Consider the following 19,251-nt stretch of genomic DNA (forward strand, 5'->3'; position numbering starts at 1 on the left):
CACCCGCTAAAATCAGTGGAGCAGGACCGAGCCTCAAAATTATCCACAACAAAAACTGATAAAAGCTTTGATTAATTGTAACCTATTTTCTTCAGCTTTAGGCAGCACATGAGTTTTCAAAGAGAATTATCAATATGAAAATGTTGATAGCAAATTTTTGAATCAGGGTAAATTTATAATGATCTGTAATTCAAAAGCAATTTGATGAATTTCCATTACATGCTGCAGAAATGTTTTCCTTCCCCTGCCAATTTTCCAAACCAAAGTTGTAAAGGGCACTAAAATAGGTAGTGTGGAGACAGTGTTTTCTAGTGGGTAGTGCACTTGACTGGGCGACAGGAGATCTGGCTTCCATTCCTAACTCTTTCACTGACCTGCTCTGTGAGTGTGTCTCGTGTGAGTTTCTTGAGCTCTCTGTGCCCATTTTTCCCTTTATCTGTCTTGTCTTATTTAAACTTTTCAGAGACAGGGCTGTCACTCACTGTGTTTTTATACTAGGCCCCCATAATAATTTATAATGGAACTTGGTAGCAACCTTAGCTACAGAGAGGCTACTGCTTTTCCTTTATATGCCCCAGCCTCTTTAAAGATTCCAGTAAATTCAAATGGCATTCTTAACTGAGAATCACAAGCAAATTAGTGGTAATAGTGGTTTCAAATTAATATATAACATTGTAGTATAGAAAGATATGACTTGGCCATTCCTACCTCAAAGAAATAAAGCAATGGATTAAGTGGGATGGTGCATGTCTAATTCAAAGCTCTGGTTTCTTCCCATAGTTTTATATAAGGGAGCAAAATCACATGCTGGCCCAGATTTTCAATATTGAGTGCACCCAATTTTCCCACATGCACTACTAGTTCCTGTGCACAAGCAGGGGAGATGTTACATGCACTATGTGCCCAAGTCTCTTGACCCATGCGTATTCACTGGGCATTGCAGGTGCAGATGGTGGGCATTCGTGTAACTATACATTCTTTTTCGTGCACAGTTCTGAAACTTTGGGTCAGCAAGAGACATCTTTTATTATATATTTTGAACTCCATTTAATCCCTAGTTAGAAGATCTGTTTTCTTGTGCTTTACAATAGAAATGAGGCTGGAGGAATACTATTGTATCGATAAAAGTCATTCATGTGAAACAAACTGCGAAAGAATAGCTTGAGCGTGTATTCAAACAGCACTTACCCTGGCGTCCTATCTGGGCACATGATCTCCATTAAGTTTTAGGAACATAAGTATTTGTGGTATTTCCTGTAACACTTTCACCCCTTATAATGTTTCCCACTACATTCCCCCAAAATTACTTTATATTTTCCATTATAAATTGGTCATACTGCAGCGTATTTATTATCCAAACACAGGCATCAAATTTGCCTCTCCATGGAATAACATTCAGTACCGAAGAGTAAGCTGTTGATAGATTATCTATCAAAATACACCAACACAGTAGAATTTTATTAAGGAGGGTAAATATCAAATGCTTTGACCCATAGTCAAACATACATGTGCTATTCCCAATTACTACAGTGGGAGTTTTATGTCTATCTGAGGACAAAATTTGTCTCTATGTTGGAGCAAACATTCTAGTTGCAAGAAAGTGGATTTGTAGGCCTATACCCTCAAATGGATTATTTGAGTGGGTTATTACTCAATGACTGATTGAGGAAATCTGACTGACTAATGAAGAGGGCATTAATTCTATAGAAATGCTCTATACCTCCCAACTGAAATGGCAGCATCAGTGCTAGAACAAAAAGTCTATACTCCTGCATTGTTTTTCTTATTCAATATATAGCAGTAATAACAAACATTATAAGGTATTTCTGAAGAATTATTGGCCAATGGATGTGGATTCTTACAGATAAACAGGCACATGTACTTTACCTGTGGTATTCACATCTGGCTTAATTTTAGGCTAGGCTAAAGGCTTCATGGTTCAGGTTCAATGATGAATCAGACTTAGGGCAAGAGTTTGGATTCAGATTCAACAGCATCTGAATCTCACAAAGTTCTCTCATGAGAATTCCATGAATCTCCAAGATTTCTACCATCTTGAACGATGGAACTATCGTGACACTAGCCATTCCAGTGAAATTTTGGCTGAAACAAGATAGGACTGGAAAACAGATCCCTTCCAGGTTTGGATTTGACCTCAAGTCAGAATAGTAAAGATGGCTTCAATTCAGGATTTCTTCAAAATTCTAATAGATGTGAGATTGCTGTGCTAGCTCTCCTTTAATATAAATATATTGTTGTATAGTCCTGATAAAAATGTGTACTGTAAAAAACTACAGTAAAATATCCATTAAAAATGTTTGCATTTCATTTGCTTCTTGGTCCTGACCTGTTCTTGCTTCTTATACACCTCTTGTTTTGTTTCTCTTGATCACAGGGACCTTCAGGAGCTTGATGACAGCACCCAACTACCTTTACTCTGTCATTTCTCAGAAACAGCTGAAGGCCTCACCACCATCAGAGCATTTAGGTTTGTAAACATGCATTTACTCTTCAGTGCCTAATCCTTCAGAGCAGTGCACAAGTCTTGCAAATAAATCAGGATGTTTGGTTTTTAAATGAGCAGCTCATCTTGGTTTATTTGGCATCTTATAAAATCACCAGGCCTACACAAATCCAAATACCCTTGCCCCGCCCCCTTCCCCAAGGCCCCGCCCCACCAGACCCTTCTCCGAGGCCCTGCCCCACTCATTCCATCCCCCCCTCCCTCTGTAGCTCACTTTCCCCCACCCTCACTCACTTTCACTGGGGTGGGGCAAGGGGTTGGGGTGTGGGAGGAGGTGCAGGCTCTGGGCTAGGGCCGAGGATTCAGAGTGTGCGAGGGGGCTCCAGGCTGAGCTTGGAGCAGGAGGTTGGGGTGCAGGAGCAGATGCAGGGTGCAAGCTCTGGAAGTGAGTTTCAGTGCAGGAGGGGGCTCAGGGCTGGGGTAGGGGACTGGGGTGCAGGAGGGGGTGAGGGGTGTATGTTCTGGCTGGGTGTTGCTTACCTCAGGCGGCTTCCAGTCACCAGTGCAACGGGACTAAGGCTAAGGCAGGCGCCCTACCTGCCCTGGCCCCATGCCGGTCCCGTCCAGCACATCCCTGCAGCCCCTTTGGGGAACAGGGGGCTCCATGCGCTGCCCCTGACTGCAGGCACCGCCCCTGCAGCTCCCATTGGCCACAAGTCCCAGCCCCCAGGGGCTGCAGGGATGTCCCATCTGCTTCTGGGATCAGCATGGAGCCAGAGCAATCAGAGAGCCTGCCTTAGCCCCACTGCACCACTGGACTTTTAGCACCTAAAATATCCTGCTTTGGCATCAGTAGCCTCCGAGAGATAGAGCCCAATTCCAGGAGACTCCCAGTGAAACCAGGAGGATTGGCAACACCACAGGCCTAACATGATAAGTGAGGAGCAAGCTGAGCTCTACTGTTAATTCAGTGTTGATCTTGGACAAGTCATTTGTCTTTGCTGTGCCATAATTAAATCATCTTGCAAAAGGAGGACTGAGCATTTGTATTATTTTATTTGTTTATTTTTATTCACACAGCTAATGAAATGGCACCTATCCATGGCTCTCGGTGCCCTGGACAGATTTTTAAAAACCCCATCTAATTTGCAGTATCAATCCTTGTGGAACTTCTGTGAAATTAGGGATGACAGCTTTTTCAGTGTGTGGCACTTAAACTTTCAGAGGTTTTGTTCAAACAAAAAATCATGTATAGCCAAGATTTCAGTGGAATGCTCACCATTTGGGGGCTGATCCTGCATTATATGTACAGCCAGAACTCCCATTGCAGGATCATTCCCTTTAAGGAATGAGCTATCCATTTAGATACTTACAGGCTTCTTTACACAGGGACACTCAGGAAAATTAATCCGAATTAACAAAAGATGTGAATTTAAAGAGGATTAGTTAAACTTAAATAAAACTTTGTGTGGACACACTTACTCAAAATTAAAGTGGCCTTAATTCAATTGAGCTTAATTCACTTTGAAATTGAATTAAACTAAAAATGTTGAAAATTAATTTTTCTGAGTGTCCCTGTGTAGACAAGCCCTTAGGTATTTATGTGATTCCCATTATCTGAGTGCCTCACGTTCTTTAATGTATTAAACACCCTGCAAGGTAGGGAAGCATTATTATACCCATTTTACAGATGGGGAATAGAGACAGAGAGAGACAAGATGTCTTGTAAGGAAGTATGTAGTAGTGCAGGGGACTGAAGGCAAGTCTTCTAAGTCCTAGACTAGTACCCTATCCACTGGACCATCACTCCTCTCAGATAATTTTATGGGTTTGTAGACCTTCTTGGCAGGAAGTCTTACATTTATGATAGTTATGTCTTTGCACACTGTCTCTGCAATTGGATTTACTTCAAATGTGCTCCAGAAATGAGTCATATCATAAGAGAACAAACAGCAGATGTTAAATCATAAAAGAAAGGATGGGTCACTGAAGGATCAAGAACATGCTTGAAAGCAGAAAAGGTCACTGCTGGACTGGATAATGAAATGATTATTAAATTACTATATGAGATTAAGCCACAGAATCAAAAAAGATACAGCCACTTTGAGGAGCTGAATGATATTAGTAGTCATTCTTACGTACAAGACATTGACAGAAACTGCCACTGGTCTTATCAATGGAAAATAGAAAAATGTCGTCATTTTGTTTGAAACGTGACCTCTTTTCTTTTTAAGGTAGATAAATGTAATATATACACAAAAGGTACAGAAAACGAGTGACTATGTAACCGCATTCCAAGAGGACTCTTCAGACTTCCCAAGGCATATATATGTTTTCCAATTTCCATTAAACATGCTTGGCTAAATTCTATTCTGAAACGCCCTAGTGGCCCCATCAAAATCCTAACTTGATTACCACCGAATACTAAAATTAGTGTAATTTGTACTCATCTTGCACAGCCATGGAATTCCAAATTAATGTCAATTGCACTATGTTACTACTTAAACATGCTTTTTGACCAAATTAGACCCAATATGGAACCTAGACCAGTGGTTCTTAACAAGAGGGTCCCATACTCCTGGCAGTATGTAGAGGTCTTCCAGGGGATACATCAACTTATCTAGATATTTGCCTAGTTTTACAGCAGGCTACATAAAATGCAGTAGTGAAGTCAGTACAAACTAAAATTTCATATAGATAATGACTTGTTTATACCGCTCTAAATACCATACACTGAAATGTAAGCACAATATTCATAGTCCAATTGATTTATTTTATAATTATGTGGTAAAAAGAGAAAGTCAGCATTTTTCAGTAAAAGTGTGCTGTGACACTTTTATATTTTTAAGTCCGATTTTGTAAACAAGTAATTTTTAAGTGCAGTGAAACTTGGGGATACACCAGACAAATCAGACTCCTGAAAGGGGTAAAGCAGTCTGCAAAAGTTGAGAGCTACTGACTTAGACCACCTTTTCCATCACTGCTGAATTTAGTCCAGATATTTTCATTGTAGTTAAGATTCTTTAGGCAGAATTTGGCCCAGTATATCTGTTTCCATCAAGTAAGGTGATAAGCTAAGGAGAGCTCCATCCAAAATACTGACTTGGGTAGGTGGGATTCAGAATGCCATGATATCCAACCTACGTGAACATGAGAACTGCCATACTGGATCAGACCAATGGTCCATCTAGCCTAGTATCCTGGCTTCTGACAATGATTGGTGCCAGATGTTTCAGAAGGAGTGAACAGAACAGGGCAGTTTATTGAGTGATCCACCCTTTGTCATCTGGTTGCAACTTGCAGCAGTCAGAGATATAGGGATACACAGAACATGGGATTGTGTCCCTGGCCATCTTGACTAAGGCTATGTCTATGCTGCACTTTCGTTGGTAAAACTTTTGTCTCTTGGGGGTCTGAAAAAACACACCCCAGATGGACAAAAATTTTACCAATGACAAGCAATGGTGTGGACAAGCAATGGTGTGCACAAGCAACAATGTGGACTGCGCTTTCCCGCTGACAAAGCTATCGCCCCTTGTTGAGGGTGGTTTTATTTTGTCAGCAGGAGCTTGTCGGCACGAGATGACAGACTTATTCTCGTCTTTTAACCAGTTATATTGCACAACATCCCCTGGCAATAAGTTCCACTGGTTGACTCTACATTGTGTGAAGAAGTACTTCTTTATGTTTGTTTTACAACTGCTGTCTATAAATTCCATTGGGTGACCACTGGTTTGTGTGTTATGTGAAGAGGTAAATAACACTTCCTTATTCACTTTCTCCACATCTTTTATCAACCTCTATCATGTCTCCCTTCAGCCTCCTGTCCAGACTGAACAGCCCCAATCTTTGTAATAATATCTCCTCATATGGAAGCTGTTCCATACCCCTAATCATTTTTTGCCCCTTTTTGTACTTTTTTCCAATTCTAATATATCTTTATTTGAGATGGGATGACCAGAACCGCACTCAGTATCCAAGGTGTGGGCATACCATGGGTTTATATAGTGACATTATGATATTTTCTGTTTTATTATCTATCCCTTTCCTAATGGTTCCTGACATTCTGTTAGCTTTTTCTGACTGCTGCTCTGCATTGAGCAGATACGTTTCCCTTGAGTTAAGCCCACCCCATCATCAATAGAGCTTAAAGGGATTAGAGATCAAAGGATAGCAGGCCAGGGCCTCCTTAGAAAGCTCTCAGCCTTGCTTAGCAGGCCACTAGGTTTACATAGCCCCCAACCAGACCACACTATAAACTTCAAGTGAGCAGGCACACGGCAAGCAAGCAAGCACACAGCCAGTGAGAGACCAGTGATTTGCTAACCACCACAGTAAATGGGGGATGTTTTCTCACTCTATTCCATCATTCAGTGAAGGTTCTTGCTCCTGTGACAGTAACAGTGGATTGGGAGAAAAATGGGGAGGGATGCTACAGGACTGGCAAAAGTCCTGTTGCTTTGGCAGCAGAAGAGATGTTAGGTAGTGCGACCAAAGCCCTGCGTTCAAAATGAAGTACTAAGTTTTATCCATCCGGATGACCTGCTAACACAGTAGATCGAAATTTAGACCTAGTGTTGCAATGTGCTGAGTGCCTTCTGAGTACAGTACCCTCACCTCATGTTATCTTCAATGGAGGGTAAGTGTGCTTAGTGTCTTTCAAGAGGAATTCAGCACGTCGCAGAATCAGTCCTTTTATTTTAGAAAACCAAAAGTAGGCTGGGGATGACAGGGACCAAGGGGCAGCCCTTGAGAAGCTGGAAGCATCAGGTTGGAAGGATCATATCTGGTCACTTGAATTTTCCACAGCCCCTGGTGAGAATCAAAGCCATTTCATTTCATTCATCTGTTTCTCCCTGTCAAACCAGCCTTCCATTTCCAGCGTCTCGGAGCTTTCTCAGCAAGCTAATGTTTACCTATTACTCCATTAGTCACCCCCTACTTTCTGAGTTCATTATGTACCGGGATGAAATAATGAACTCCTTCAAGTAGTTTACCACAAAGCACCGCAGTTAAATTAGATTGAGATTTCAGTGACCTTTCCTGTTTGTCGTCTGACAGGATAAAAGTCTAGGAATGTTCAGAAGATGAGTTGAATTTGGATGAAAATACACAGATTGAGTGTGTCAGAGTTTCCATTAGGAAAATGGAGGTTGCTGCCAAATAGAAAGACACTAGCAGAATATTCACTGTATTTTCACCCCTCCCACTCACTGCTATGACAGAAAGTTTTTTGCCTACCACAGTTACAAAATATGAAATATAACCAAGAAAAACACTGGGACAACTGGGAAACAGCAAAGATGGCCTTCAATCATCAGTGTTCTAATCTTCTCACTGCAAGGTCCTGAACTTTTAAATGCCAATTATTTTGAAAATGGAGGGATTGCAGTGGTAAAACAGTTTATGAGCTGTTGAGTGAAATTTGGCTATTTCTTTAAGTGATAGTACTTAGGACTTGAATAAGTAGTATGTGAAGCAAGAAATGGCTGCCAGGTTGGGCAAGCACCAAAGGCCAGATGAGCTCTGATAAATCACAATAAATCCCTTGAATTCAGTGGAACTAGACCAATTTACACCAAGTGGGCCATGCCCCCAAAGAGTAATTGTGAGGCTTACATAATCTACCTGTCTTTTATTGAGTATTTTACTGATTTCTAAACACCATTGCTATTACAGAGGAGGGAAAACCAATTGGAAGCTGAAACATCCCATTCGCTTTTGTAATTTAGAAATGATTTATTATTCAGTTTTTCGGACATTTTGTGGCTGTCTGAGGAAATGGCTGAGGTAAAGGGTTGAATGGCGGTGGTGTGTCAATCGGCCTAATACATGAAAGGCACTGGTTGTGTTGAAGGATTCATGCAGTTGGCTTCTCAGTCAGATTTTGGCTGAAATGTGAAATCTCTGCTCCACCCTTGCTCCAGGGTGTAGTAATTCGCTGTTGGGTTATCTCAGTTGATTAGCATTTTGGGAGGAAGAGGGAAGCCAAGGCTCTGCCTATTCCCTTCCCCATCCACCTGATTTTGTGAACAGTTGTGGGTAAATAATGCCTGCTTACTGCTGCACATCCGGTCTGATTAACCAGTGCAGGGATGTAAAAGGAATTCTTACTATGCTTTATGGACATGCACTCTGACCCACAACCCAACCCAGTGATACCATTTGTAGAACAAGGTACTGCCTAGTGTGAGTAAGGTGTGCTTCTGAGGGGAGAATTTTGTCCTAAGTTTGGTAAAAGACATAAGTTCAGGAAGCTGTTGGGTTTTTTAGAACAATTCAAGGTTTTGTGCATGTGTGTTATAATGTAACCACTTTGCTGTTTGCAGGCATGAAGCCAGGTTTAAACAACATATGCTGGAACTGACGGACACAAACAACATTGCCTACTTGTTTCTGTCAGCTGCCAACAGATGGCTGGAGGTCAGGACGGTATGTACAGTTTAGTCCCTGCTATGGTTTTGAAAGCAAACAGAGACTTTGCCTGATGCACAAGGCGAGATAATAGTTGAAATTAATCTCACAATGAGATATAACAGTTTTGTGTACAGTGATCCTTAAAATAGCTCAGAGTTGTTTATATTATAGCAACAAGATTTTTTTTTAATTTTTTTCGGCTTTCTTGGCTTGAGGTAAGAAAATACAAGGCTCCTTCATACTTCAGTGTTGGGATCTTGATTGTTCTGAAAAGAGTGAAACAGAAAATCTCTACATAATTTTGAAATAAGACTATCTGTTCACAGAAATAAGTTCTACTACTGTGCAACATCTGAGGCCCTGCCCAAGTGGAAACTATTTTCAAAGGGGCTTCGGTAGTTTTGCCAACTTTGCAAAAATTCTGTTTTTGGTTTTTATGCCACCTTTCATCTCTCAGGACCCCAAAGCACTTCCCAAATGATGTGCCCAGGCCTGAGGACCTCACTCATAGCCTGATTCTGCCAGGATAGCCTTCAAAGTCCATAGAGCCAGTTGTGGAGTAAAATACCGTTTGACTTGAGTAAAGATGGCAGAAGTGGGCCCTGAGTAAGGGCCCAGTTCTGAGGTTCAGTAAGAGTGGGGATTTGGCAGCAATAAGCCCCCAAACACAGGGTCAGATGCTTGGCCCTGATGTAAGTTCTCAGTGACTGGGACATAAGCCTCCCTCCATATTCATGGTCTCCATAAGAGTCAGACAGAATTATTGCTCCCTCCCTACTCACTTAGCATTCCAAAGAAGGGCCAAGGAGCAGGCAGGCCCATGTCATTCCCCTCTGTGCCAGAGACTGTGGCCTAAGCTTCATCCTTGGAACGGTTTAGTGTCAGGTACACTTCACCTGCATATTGATATCTCCATGTGGCATTCTGCCTCCTTGGACTCCCTTGAGGCAGCGCAGTTCTGCTCCATTTCTCACTTTGGACAGGATCTGGCTCTGAGTAAGATCTCAGGGTTCAGCTCTGTACAGTATCAATGAACTTCAGTGATGCCTCATTTGTACCCAGTAAAAGAAAGATGAAGTTAAAGGACAAAATCCAGCCCTGGTAAAGCTGTCGTAATTTCCATTAAAATCTCCTAATGTTGGACTTGCTGAATATCTCTCTTCTATCAGCTCTTTGGGATTTTTAAAATACTGTGTGGAAGAATGCAGGCAAGAAATAGCTAATTTGGCTAGCTATACCATGCTATACCATGTGCAATGGTATTGTTATCACACAGAGCCATATGGGTTTCAGAGTGACTGCACAGCTCCTATTCCAATAGCTGATGGAGACCCAAGTGTACTGTGCAGAAAATGCACTTTCTTGCTATGGAGATTGGGTTAGCGGCTACTATCATCTTCACGTTAGCATTCCTACAAGCAGATTAATTGAGCAGCATTCATTGCAAATCGTAGAGGGAAAGATGGTTGGCTAGAAAGAGGAGAAAAATCAAAAGAAAATGCTGACTCTGAAATGGCATGGGAGAATTGCAGTGGCGATGATAGAATTTAGGTATCAATGACATGACTGTGTCCACAAATCACATCAGGTACCTAGAAATCTACAGTTGATCATTTTTATCTGAAGTCCTGACACAAACTGCAAAATTTGGATAATCAATTTAGAGGATGGATTGAAGCTTCTTTAAAAATGTGAGGAATCAGGTTTTTATCCATCTTTAAATATCTAAAGTTCTACAAAACAGAAAGCAGACTGTACCTTTTGGGTGAAGTATTCTCACTCCAAATGGGACAAGTAAAATTTTCAGCTAAAATGATGAATATAAAATACCTCCTTTTTTTCCATCATCCATCCATCCATGAGTTTTATACTGGTCCCCATCACTCTAGTAACTGAGGAACTTCCACATACAATAAATAGCAATAGTGAAGTCCCTAGTCTACTTCATGGAGTTTCTGGCACTTCTTCCAGTCTGGGATCAAAACTCTGCTTGGGGGTTGGGACGAAAGGGGGTATCAGTGTCATTTTTATGATGGAATGGATTTTTCAAAGAAGAAGGTTGTTTTAGTGACTTGTCATTTTAGATGCCTGCTTTTTGCTGCTTTATTTGAGGCACTTAAATGGGTCTGATTTCCAGAAAGCACTTGTCCTTTGAATATCAGGCTCCTTCAAAGTGTCTCATGTTGGGCACTAAAAATGACTGGTTCCGTCTGAAAACTTAAATGTCTGAACTGAGGGCAAGGGAAGTACAGAAGAAGATGCTTTCTGATATCATAAGGCTTTATTTTGTCACTGGACTTTTCGTCCAACTTGTGTTATAGGATCTATCTTTTCTTTTCCTTCCTTCCTTTTTAGGACTATCTGGGTGCTTGCATAGTTCTCACTGCAGCTGTTACGTCCATCACCTATGGGTCCAATTCTGGTCTTCTGGGCCTGGGTCTCCTGTACGCACTGACGGTACGTACCAAAAACAAACATCAAGAAACTTGAGACCAATCTACTAGATTTAAGGTGGTTTTAAAAATATAGATACATGGTTATCTTCCAACTTTCTTAATCTCGAAAGAAACAATCTTGAAAATAATGGATTCAGGCCAGAGCTGAGTGAGTTCAGGACAACTTGGACTTGCTTCAGGTTTTGTGAGCCAATTTAAAAACCAAAAAGATTCCCAGGACCCGTGTGTTCCCAAGGATAGAAAGAAAATTAGAAGTGCATACTAGCCCTTGTGTACACTTTGTTTTGCACTGTACAATATTGTTAAAGCTGCGTAACGTGAAATCTGTTGTAAATGACGATCCAACAGATCTTGCAAAATCAGTGGTGATGTCTCCACATTTTTGGGATCAACCAGATGCTAAGTACTGTTATATTCAGAATTGTATAGGTGAGTCCCGACACCGAGACACAAGATTGGGGTTGGAGTCTCGAGGGTTGGGAATGGAGTGGTTAGATGTGAAGTGTACTAGTGAAGGAGATTAAGGCTGCGGGTTTGTGCAGATTTTGGTGTCTATGGACCTGCACAGTTTGTTAGCCTTCAATACACACTACAAGGTCCATCTTTTATTCCTTCCTTGGTAAGAGATGGCTGGAAATGGGTAAGAAAAGGGTGGGATTTTGATGGGGTGTATAGGAGGAGGTTGGTTAATTCTTGTTTTAGCAAAAGTTATTTAATTCGATCTGGGTGACAGATGGTTCCGTTGATAGGTGTATTTTTAAAAGATTGTCAAAGATGCCCAAGGTATGCCAAGAGCTTAGGATGGGTGCTCTTATATTGTTGAGAGAAAAATAATTGAATAAATTAATGGAAGTGATAGGAAATAAGCCACAGGAGGAGGAAGAGTCTCATGGATGGGGTGGTAGAAACACGGGTGGCTCTAGGCACCAGCAAAGCAAGCAGATGCTTGAGGCAGCCCATTTGCAGGGCCAGCAGGAATCCAGCCTGGGAGCTGAGAACCAACAGGGGGCCCTGGGAGCTGTAGTTCCTTGGTTAGCTCCCTGCCTATAGAGCCAGCCCTGGAGCAGGGAAAGAACTACATTTCCCAGCATTCCCTTGGCCACTACCAACAGGAAAGGGAGGCAGAGAGAGTATGGCAGCTGAAACCTCATGCTGCAGGTTGCTGTGAATGGAGAGCTCACTGCTAGAGTGGGTTGGCACTGTGAATGGGGAACAAGGAGTAGAAGGCTTTGGCCAGATATCCCCTTCAGAAGACATCCCCAGACTGGATTAGGGATACTGGTGTGACCTCACCTTGCAGCCCCCAAAGAAATAATTGGGTGGACTAAATGGACAGTGCCCCTCTCTATCTGAAGCCTAGCAAGGGAGGTACATGGATCCCACTAGAATTTAAAATGAAAAGTAAGGAAGGGAGGCTCTACTGGACTTGGGCAGCTTTAGAGACAGTACCAGGCATGTAGGAGGATTTCCACTTTTGAGCCATGGAAGCAGAAATTGACTTTTCCTTTCCAGATTTAGCCAATATTCAGAAAGGGAATCTAGCACCTGCCTTCCAGATTTGAACACCTCAAAATTCAGGAGTGCTCAAGCTCAATTTGGGCAGCTGTTACTTCATTTCTCCCAAATCAAATGTACTGATCCACTGTAATTTGCTGTAGAAAAAGTAGATAAAATTGAGCAAGAAGAAATGTTTCCCAGGGATTTTTAGGACTGGAATTGCTATTTCAACAGCCATTGCCTTTTTTATTTTTTTTTTTTAAGTTTTTTGTTTAAAAGGAAGACAATGATATTGCATTGGCAAATTCCCCATAGAAAGAAAGAGTGGAACAAAAGAATAATAAAGATACCTCAACTTTTCCTCATTTATGGAGGACGGTCTTATAATATGCATCCAGATATCCTCCAATCATACAAGCTGAAAATTGTTCCACTTTACTGCAGTTCTGTAACCATATGGGAACCAATCCTGTCTGTGTTATGACCCATCCTGGGAGCAAGTTACCAGTGACCCAGGGATGGGGCAGGAGGGTGCAGGTGGAGAGGAAGCCCAGGGCTGGGGCAGCAGGGTGTGTGTCTGAGGGGGGGGCAGTAGTAGGGGGAGAAGAGGGGAGCCCAGAGCTGGGGCAGCATGGGGTGGGGGAGCGGGAGAGAGCCCAGGGCTGGGATGGCAGGGGGATGTGGGTCAGGGGAAGGCCCAAAGCTGGGATGGCAGCGGGGTGTGGGTGGTGGGGGAGGAAGAGCTCAGGGCTGGGGCAGCAGGGAGGTGCAGGGGAGAGCCCAGAGCTAGAGTGAGGGCAGCCAAACTTTTTTTTGCTTGGGGCAGCAAAAAACCTAGAGCCAGCCCTGGGTAGAAAGCAGGCTGCAGTGTGCCATTTATGTAGCACTCGTGCTAGGGAGGGTGGCTGGGAGCCAACTAGAGTGGGAGGAATTGGGTGCAGGTCTAGCACCCAGGCTGGGCTTGGTGGTAGGCTACCTGAAGCATCAGCAAGCGAATTCTCAGTGGCAGCCTTAAAGGTGGCTTTAAATCCCTTTTTTATTGCTGTATCAGCACAAAGAGGGCTTATCAGTGGCCCAGGAACTGCTCCAATATGTTAACAGCACATTCAGAAAATTCCTTCTAATGCTGTTTAGTTAGCAAAGATATCTGGAAATTCTGAGATGTCCATTCAAGGTTTGTAACTACTTTGTATTTGCACTATGCATGCAAACAAATGAGAAAAAGAGTCAGCTGCTAACTAAAGTTTGAGACAACACTTAAAAAAAACCTCTTAAATAATCTCTACATTGTTACCTCCCTCTTTATTCCCCAGCACATCACTTGCAAAACTTTGGCTGTGGTTCAATCATTGGCTACCCCACTTGACAGGTTTTCAATCGTTTCTCTTTGGGAGCCCAAATGTGATGATGTTTGGAACTGGATGAGAGCAGACCGCTTACACTGCTGCTCCCTTCATAGCTCATAATCATAGAGCCAGTCCCTCCCGAGTGCATAAAAGCATCCAAGTTCCTGGCAGTTACACAACCTTGATGCAGATTTAAGTGAAATGCCAAGCTCTCTGAATGCCAGGCTTTTATATCAAATCTGTTTGCAATTCCCCAAGCAGCAGGTTTTTCCATAAACACAGTAAACCTCCAGCTTAGAAAGCTGAACAAAGTTACGTGTCTAAATGGCAAGAGAATTCCTTCATGCTCTTCCTAGGATTACTCTGACATTCTTGACTACTGCTGAAGACTCTTGATTGACACTAAAACTTATTTCAGTGCAAACTATTTACTATAAAACTCTATCGATTATTTGTAGCAGTGTTTGTTCAGTGGAAAGTGAGTGGAATTAGGAATTTTGTTTTTCATAAACTTTTTATTTGGCAGATTAATCCCGCTTTCATTTTTGCAAACAAACGGCAAGGTATTTCCTCACTTTTCTGGGTTCATAGGATCTATTTCACAGCCTATGGATTGTCTGTGAATTTAGCACTATAGAAATGAACACCTAAAGTTCAGTTCCTAAAACTGTATTGAGGCTTCTCAATAAATGGCCTAATTTTCAAACAAACCTACTTAGCACCCAGCAGCTCCCACCGAGGTCAAGCTACTTATTTAAGCACCTCAGTGTGGATCTAGCCCCCTAACTTTACATAGCCATTTTATAAACCTCAAGCTGTGATTTAGTCATTCTTGGTTAAGAATAAATTCACCTAACTTATGTTATTTTTTTTCTCACTCTTTGCTGGATGACTGACATTTTGTAAATGCGAGAATAAAAAAAAAAAATCAGCCTGCAAATAACTTTATGGCATGACTCGCTTGCTTCTGCCTCTGTTCAAGCCCACATACAGCTCAGAGTCCTTTTGCCAGTAAAACACCTCCTGCAATTTATTTGCAATATTTGTTTCCACCACCCTTACACACTGTACAGCCTTACCCCTACAGAGGCCTGAGCTTCTGAGAGAGAGCATAGATGCATACACACTCACTCTTTCTGCTTCTTCTCTCTCACTTCCTTCCTGTGCCTTTTGCATCATCTGCCAAACGGGCTAATTAGCCTCTTAGTTCTCCTCAGCCCATCAGTTAGGCACAGCTCTTCATAATGAAGTCTACTCTAGAATAATTAGAGTTGCAGTGACCAGAGCACTAGCTCAGCTGCTGTTGCTGAGACCCTCTTCATAAACATGTAGCCAACAATGAATCTCTTTGCTCATGCATGAATGCAGGCATTCAGACAAATCATAGCACCTCCATAAACAGAAACTAGTTGTCTAAACAGTGATGGAAAAAACAAACACAAAGGGCTTGAATATCACCAATCCAAACTGCATGTCAGATTTTTGACAACAAATCTATGAATACATCTCCTTCTTATTTGAGTAGCTCTAAAAACTAGTTTACACCCCCCCCCCCAAAAACAGATGACCTTGGAGGGATTTGGTATTTTTATTTTATTTTCCAGAGCCGTGTTATTGAATAGAAAGTTTTAACATTATGTTTTATTCCCCTTTTATAACTGTAATATCTGTTGCTGGTTTTTATTTTTTGCATTAACAAACTTACCTGAAGATGATGTATCACAGAACAATATCGATATGCTACTGGCATTCTTTGCAGAAAATAAGACTATATGTAGTATTGTAGCTATACAAAACTATATGTAGTATTGCTAAAAAAAAAAAAAAGCCCTATACACAGTGTGACAAAGTTCCTCATCTGCCTTGGTGGGTCCTGCACTTATAGGCAGATTTGCTCACCTCACAGATTCACAGCAGCCCTCAGTTTGGCCACTTTTACTAGTGGCTCAAACCTGCTGTCCACTCAGCTAACCTCATCACTGGCCAGCATGGGGGAAACAGAGAACAATCCCCACAGTGGGAAAGGGATCTGGCCTGTCCCCGACCAATTTAGACCTTCCCTTCTGGTCAACTCCTCCTGTGTCCAATCAGGAGTTAGGGGGATGGGGGGGAACCCAGGCCACCCTCTACACCAGGTTCCAGCCCAGGGCCCTGTGGATTGCAGCTGTCTACAATGTCCCCTATATCAGCTGCATGACAGCTACAACTCCCTGGGCTATTTCCTCATGGCCTTCCCCAGCACCTTCTTTATCCTCACTGCAGGATCTTCCTCCTGAAGCCTAATCACACTTGAACTCTTCACTCCTCCAGCAGCAGCCCTTCTCACTCCCTGCACGCACACACACCCTACTAAGTCAAGGGAGGTCCTTCTTTAAACCAGGTGTCCTGATTAGCCTGCCTGCCATAAGTGATTCTAAAAAGTTCTTAATTGGCTCCAGGTGTCTTGATTAGCTTACCTGTTTTAATTGGTTCTAGCAGGTTCTTGACTGCTCTAGGGCTGCCCCTGCTCTTATCACTCAGGGAACAGAAAATTGTTCATCCAGTGACCAGTATATTGCCTTCTACCAGATTCCTGTACCCCACTGACCTGGGTCTGTCACGGCAGGTATATTATAGATAGTGGTGCAGCTCCAACAGTCTGTTCCTATAGCAGGTGATTGGCAGACACCACAGATTTGATTGGTTAAATGTATTCTCTCTACACACACACACACACACACATATCATACATCATTTGAAACCTTACTATGTCCTCTTTAAGATGAGGTATGACCTAGAGCTGTCAAATGGTGCCATTACCATAGAAACAAGAAAAAGCAATATTAAAATGACCACTTTGAAATATTTGTATTTCTCTGTTAGTTTAATATAGCTGTGTATTATTTAAAGGGATAAAATTAGATTTCTTTGTGACGTCAAAGCATCACAACAACAATCACCAGGGTAAAGCAAAATCTAATAATAAATAGGTACAGGTCTCATTGAAATGTAATAGCACTGGCGACATTTCTAGTCAACATCATTATCATCATCTTGTTCATCATATGATCTCTGCTGAGAGTACATGAGTTACCACAGTCTTCATTGCCTTGGTATCTATTGGGTTTCCGGGAAGTGGGCGGGCAAAGCCTGCCCACTGCTAAAGGATCCTCCCCCAGCCTAAGGGGAGGACCCACAGGACCACAGAACCCACTGATTACGGGGGACCACTAATAAAAGAACAGGGACAGGAGTGCGGTCAAAGGGTCATGAGAAGGGAACCTGACGGGGACACAGAGCAGAGAATCCCGGACAGCGCCCACTGCTCCTCGAAGGCGTCAAGGGAGCCAGTGGACGCCACCCAAAGGAACTCCGCCCGGATTCGTGAATGGACCATGGAGCGGAAACAAGCCCCACAGTCACCGGAGTCTCCGTCGGCCAACCTCCTCTCCCTGGTCGTGTAGATGGCCTTTTTAGCCAGGGCGAGGAGGAGGTTGACCAGGAGGTCCCGGGACTTCGTGGGGCCACGGATAGGGAGTGCATAGAGAAGGAGGTGAGGGGAAAAGTGCAGCCAGAAACGTAATAGGATGTTAATGAGGAGCTGGTGTAGGGGTTGCCTTGGTATATGCACAGTTCTATGCAGACAACAGACATAGTTAATTGTGCAGCAACCTCTTCTGGTACAGGCACAGCTAAGGAGTTGTAGAAGCTCAGATGCTCTTGGGCCCTTGAAGACTACAGGAAGTAGTTCATCATCCACATTTTTCGATCCATGTTGCAATGGTAAACCAATATGTGGTAGCTTTGACCAATAATAACCACATTAAGGTGTTGAAATTAACTTTAACAGTAAAAACTGTAGTCACAGGCATGTTGCAGAGTAGCAAAAAGTGACTCACTCATTTTGGGTACCATTGTTTTACTTCATTTGCAGGCTTGTGCAACCACTTGACATCTCCACGTCATATCACATGTAAATGTACATAAAATAAGCCTTCAAATGATATGTGAGGTGGGTGGGTGTAGTGTTGGTTGATTAAACTCCTAAAATATGGCCCTTTTTGGAGAATTGCCTATAGCCACTTGAAACTGCAGCAATCCCATTATTTCCAACTGAAAAGCTTTTTATTTTCTATGGTCCTCCGCTTTCTATATTTTTCTTCCATAACTTAAACAACTCAGGGAGCTGCAGTCCTTACATTGCTTTAGGTAAAGAGTGGGAAAATGGTCTAATGAATGGGTTGGGGGTCATGAACAGCTCTCAGGGGCTCAGCTCACAACCACATTCCCTTTCTTTATGGCTGGATGGTGGAGGGGTCCCATAATTTATGGCAGCAAGGGTTTGAAACAGTTTTCTCTTGCAGGCAGGCATTTTGGTATGGAAAAAGAACAGAGCTGGTTTTAAAAAAAAGAATTAAACTTATTTTTGACAAAAAAATGGCTTTTCAACGGTAAGGAAATTTTCATGAAATCAAATGTTAGCTGTCCAATTTAAGGTGCCTTAGGTACCGTAAGTTGGGGACCCACAACTCAAGGTACTTCAAATCAATGGCCAGTTTGCTGGAGGTAAAATGCTTCTGTATCTCGAAATGGGGATAACAGTGCAGAACACTACATTATTGGGACACGATACATTAATGTGGAGGGTGGGATGGGGGAAAATGGAGACAAAAGGCCTGATTTAGCATGCCACTGTACTAATTTTAACCTGGAGTAATTCCACTGAAATCAAGCCCACTGCGGTAAATCAGGCCCAAGGCTTCTATAAACATATCAAACCCATATCCAACAGCGTAACAATTTACCAGACAAATCATGTTTGACATCTTTTCCCTTTCTCACTCTGTGATGCAGATAACCAACTATTTGAACTGGGTTGTAAGAAATTTAGCTGACTTGGAGGTGCAGATGGGCGCAGTGAAAAAAGTGAACAGTTTCCTGACTATGGAGTCTGAGAATTACGAAGGCACTATGGGTATTGTACTATCATCCTTTTTATTTTCTGTAGGTACCATAAAAGCAAGCCCATTTCATTTCTTCCATTCATGATCATGCAAAAAACACAGAGACCTTGGGCCAAATTCCATTCTTA

At 42.4% G+C, this 19,251-nt stretch overlaps 1 protein-coding gene across 1 annotated transcript in view; it reads left to right on the forward strand.

The window, feature by feature from the left end:
• Positions 1-19,251, forward strand: part of ABCC9 (ATP binding cassette subfamily C member 9) — a 108,749-nt gene that overhangs the window by 77,661 nt on the left and 11,837 nt on the right. Inside the window, exons 24-27 of the mRNA XM_050936372.1 lie at positions 2,396-2,488; positions 8,794-8,896; positions 11,237-11,338; positions 19,014-19,134. Coding sequence (XP_050792329.1) covers positions 2,396-2,488; positions 8,794-8,896; positions 11,237-11,338; positions 19,014-19,134 — 419 coding nt within the window. The remainder of the gene's footprint in view (positions 1-2,395; positions 2,489-8,793; positions 8,897-11,236; positions 11,339-19,013; positions 19,135-19,251) is intronic.

This window comes from Gopherus flavomarginatus, chromosome 1, assembly GCF_025201925.1.
Source record: "Gopherus flavomarginatus isolate rGopFla2 chromosome 1, rGopFla2.mat.asm, whole genome shotgun sequence".
Classification (NCBI taxonomy): domain Eukaryota; kingdom Metazoa; phylum Chordata; order Testudines; family Testudinidae; genus Gopherus; species Gopherus flavomarginatus.